At 47.3% G+C, this 2,857-nt stretch overlaps 1 protein-coding gene across 1 annotated transcript; it reads right to left on the bottom strand.

Annotated features, from left to right (window-relative positions):
• Positions 1-222: 222 nt before the first annotated feature.
• FTMT (ferritin mitochondrial) lies at positions 223-1,214 on the bottom strand. Its single transcript, XM_526991.8, has one exon. It carries the CDS (start codon positions 1,107-1,109, stop codon positions 381-383), a length of 729 nt encoding a protein of 242 aa, XP_526991.4. The 5' UTR covers positions 1,110-1,214; the 3' UTR covers positions 223-380.
• Positions 1,215-2,857: the final 1,643 nt, after the last annotated feature.

Below are 2,857 nucleotides of genomic sequence, written 5' to 3'. Positions count from 1 at the left end.
TTAGCGTTTTGCATAAGGTATTGAATATGGCAGGCACTTGTTGAATTAAAAATCACAGAATTTAAGTGTAGGTTCATATTCTGATAATACTTGGCAACTGGAGAACGTTAGTTTGCACCCTCTTTCAGTAGCTTTTTGGAGTCTTTTTCTATACCATAGTTACCTGTGCTATCTTCGAGCCTGGGAAAATAACTGCCTTGATGGTTAATAAAAAGCCCTTGTTAAACATGGGCAAAACATTTTTTTCTACAAATCACTTTATTGGAGGAATAGTATAACAGAAGAATATAAAGATGGAGGTGATTTTAAGGGCAAGAAAGCAGGAGACAGCTGACTTTGGTCTTTGGATCCACTAGCCTGGGAGGAAGGCAGCTCGTGGCTTAGTTCTGCTTGTTTTCATTTCCAAGGGTATGTGTGTCAAAAAGGTACTCCGCCAGGCCAGCATCCGGGGCCCCCATCTTCACTAAGTTGTGCACGTGGTCACCTAGTTCTTTGATAGACTTCACCTGCTCATTCAGGTAGTAGGTTTCCAGGAAATCGCACAAATGGGGGTCACCTTTGTCTGAGGCTAGAGCGTGCAATTCCAGCAACGACTGGTTCACGTTCTTTTCCAAGAGTAGAGCACACTCCATGGCATGCAGCCCGCTTTCCCAGTCGTCCTGGTCCGGCTTCTTGATGTCCTGCAGGCGGATCCGGCCTCCTCGCTGGTTCTGCAGCCTCATCAGCTTCTCCGCGTGCTCGGTCTCCTCCCGGGACTGGTGAAGGAAATACCTGGAGAAGTTGTTCAAGGCCACGTCATCCCGGGAGAAGTAATAGGCCATGGACAAGTACACGTAGGACGCATAGAGCTCGAGGTTGATCTGGCGGTTGATGGCAGCCTCGGAGTCGGGGTGGAAGTTCTGGCGCACCCGAGAGGGGCCGGCGGCGGGCCCGGTAGGGTCCCGGGAGGAGGCGGCTGCGGCCAGGGGACGGCGGGGGGCGATCTGCCTGGGGTCCGAGGGGCACCCCGGGGCCCAACGCAGCGGGAGCGCGAAGCAGCGGCGCACCGGGCACAGAGACGCCAGCGAAGGGCTGATGTGCCTGGAGAGGAGCCTGAAGCAGGACAGCATAGCGCCGCCTCCTTGGAAGTGGGCAAACTGAGGCCCGGCCCTCTTGGCGCGGGGTCGGGCGCTGGAGGAGTCAGATCTGATCAGAACGTGGCCCTAGGCAACGGTGACTGCGTCACACGCCCCTTCTCTTCCAGAGGCGCGGGGTTCCACTCGGAGGGCGCCGGGGAAGCGCCGCTGGGGGCTCTGGGGACCCGCGTGGGGCGCAGTCTAGGCGGAGGCCAGCGCAGATGCCCAGTCACGATTCCGTGAGCATTCGCCCCCACCGACGACGCGAGATTTCTGCTCTTTGGCGATTGTCACTGATTTCACCTGCGTTAAAAAGGCTGTCAGGAGAGTAGGCACTGGGACTTCCCAAAGAAGGGACCAAGCTGTACTCCCCCTTCTTCTCTGACCTTTTCATAAGGACCAAGAGCTGGACTGGCAACACAGTGAAAAGGGTGAACCAAAAGTCACCAATTTACCTGTGAGAATAAAGGTCCACATCCAAAGCAAGTGTACATAAATTAACTGGTTATTTAACATGTAAGTATGGAAACAATTGCCAGCATAGTGGGAAAATTTTTAAGACCCTGTTTCTTTTAAAATACATGCATAGTTTATTTTTAAACATAAAATGTATCTTCATTGTAAAGAAATGAGATACTGTAGGCCGGGTGCCGTGGCTCACGCCTTTGGGAGGCCGAGGCGGGCGGATCACGAGGTTAGGAGATCGAGACTATCCTGGCTAACACGGCGAAACCCCGTCTCTACTAAAAACACAAAAAATTAGCCGGGCTTGGTGGCAGGCTCCTGTAGTCCCAGCTACTTGGAAGGCTGAGGCAGGAGAATGGCGTGAACCCCGGGAGGCGGAGCTTGCAGTGAGCCGAGATCGCGCCACTGCACTCCAGCCTGGGCGACAGAGCAAGACTCCGTCTCAAAAAAAAAAAAAAAAGAAAAAAGAAAGAAAGAAATGAGAAATGAGATACCGTAGCAACCCTAGGAGGAATAAAATGCCTCTGAACTCAAAATATGTTACTTTCCCATCTTTTCTTAGTGCAGAGATTATATCCTCTTAAAATAGCTCTTTAAAAATTAAACTTTAAATAGCATTTAGTGTTAAAATAGTATTTATGTAATTGTTGTGGGGTCCTGAAGAAAAAAGGATAAGCACACAGAAGAAAATTCAAAACAACCCTAATTAGTCTTCTGCCGAGATTACTATTGTTAAAATGTTGATGGTAATGCTCAGAGGTTTAAAAAAATGAAAAACGTGTATTACAGACCCACAAAAGCAAATACAGACATATAAAACAGCTTTATATAGAGATATATAATTGACATACAATAAACTGCAGTTGCGGATAGTTCATGTGAATAGAGTCAACAGTATGTGCTCCTTTTTACTTGCTTTCTTTTAGTCAGTGTAATTATTTTAGGTTCCATCCACACTGTATCTTGTTTCAGTAGTTCCTTTTATTGCTGAGTAGTATTCCATTGTATGGATATACCACAATTCGTTTATCCTTTCATCTGATGATGGACATTTTTGTTGTTATAGTTTTTGGCTATTAAAATGAAGTCGTTATAGACATTCCTGTACCAGTCTTTCTGTGGTCAGATGCTCTCATTTCTCTTGATAAAATACCTTGTAGGAAAAGCCAGATTACATGATAGGTATATGTTTAATTTTTAAAGAAATTTCCAAACTGTTTTCCAAGGTGATTATGGCGTTTTACATTCCCATCAGCAGAGTGTTAAGAGTTCAAGTT

Source organism: Pan troglodytes, chromosome 4 (genome assembly GCF_028858775.2).
Source record: "Pan troglodytes isolate AG18354 chromosome 4, NHGRI_mPanTro3-v2.0_pri, whole genome shotgun sequence".
Taxonomy (NCBI): domain Eukaryota; kingdom Metazoa; phylum Chordata; class Mammalia; order Primates; family Hominidae; genus Pan; species Pan troglodytes.
Note: the sequence above shows the minus strand (reverse complement) of the source record. Positions and strands in the feature narration are given on the sequence as shown.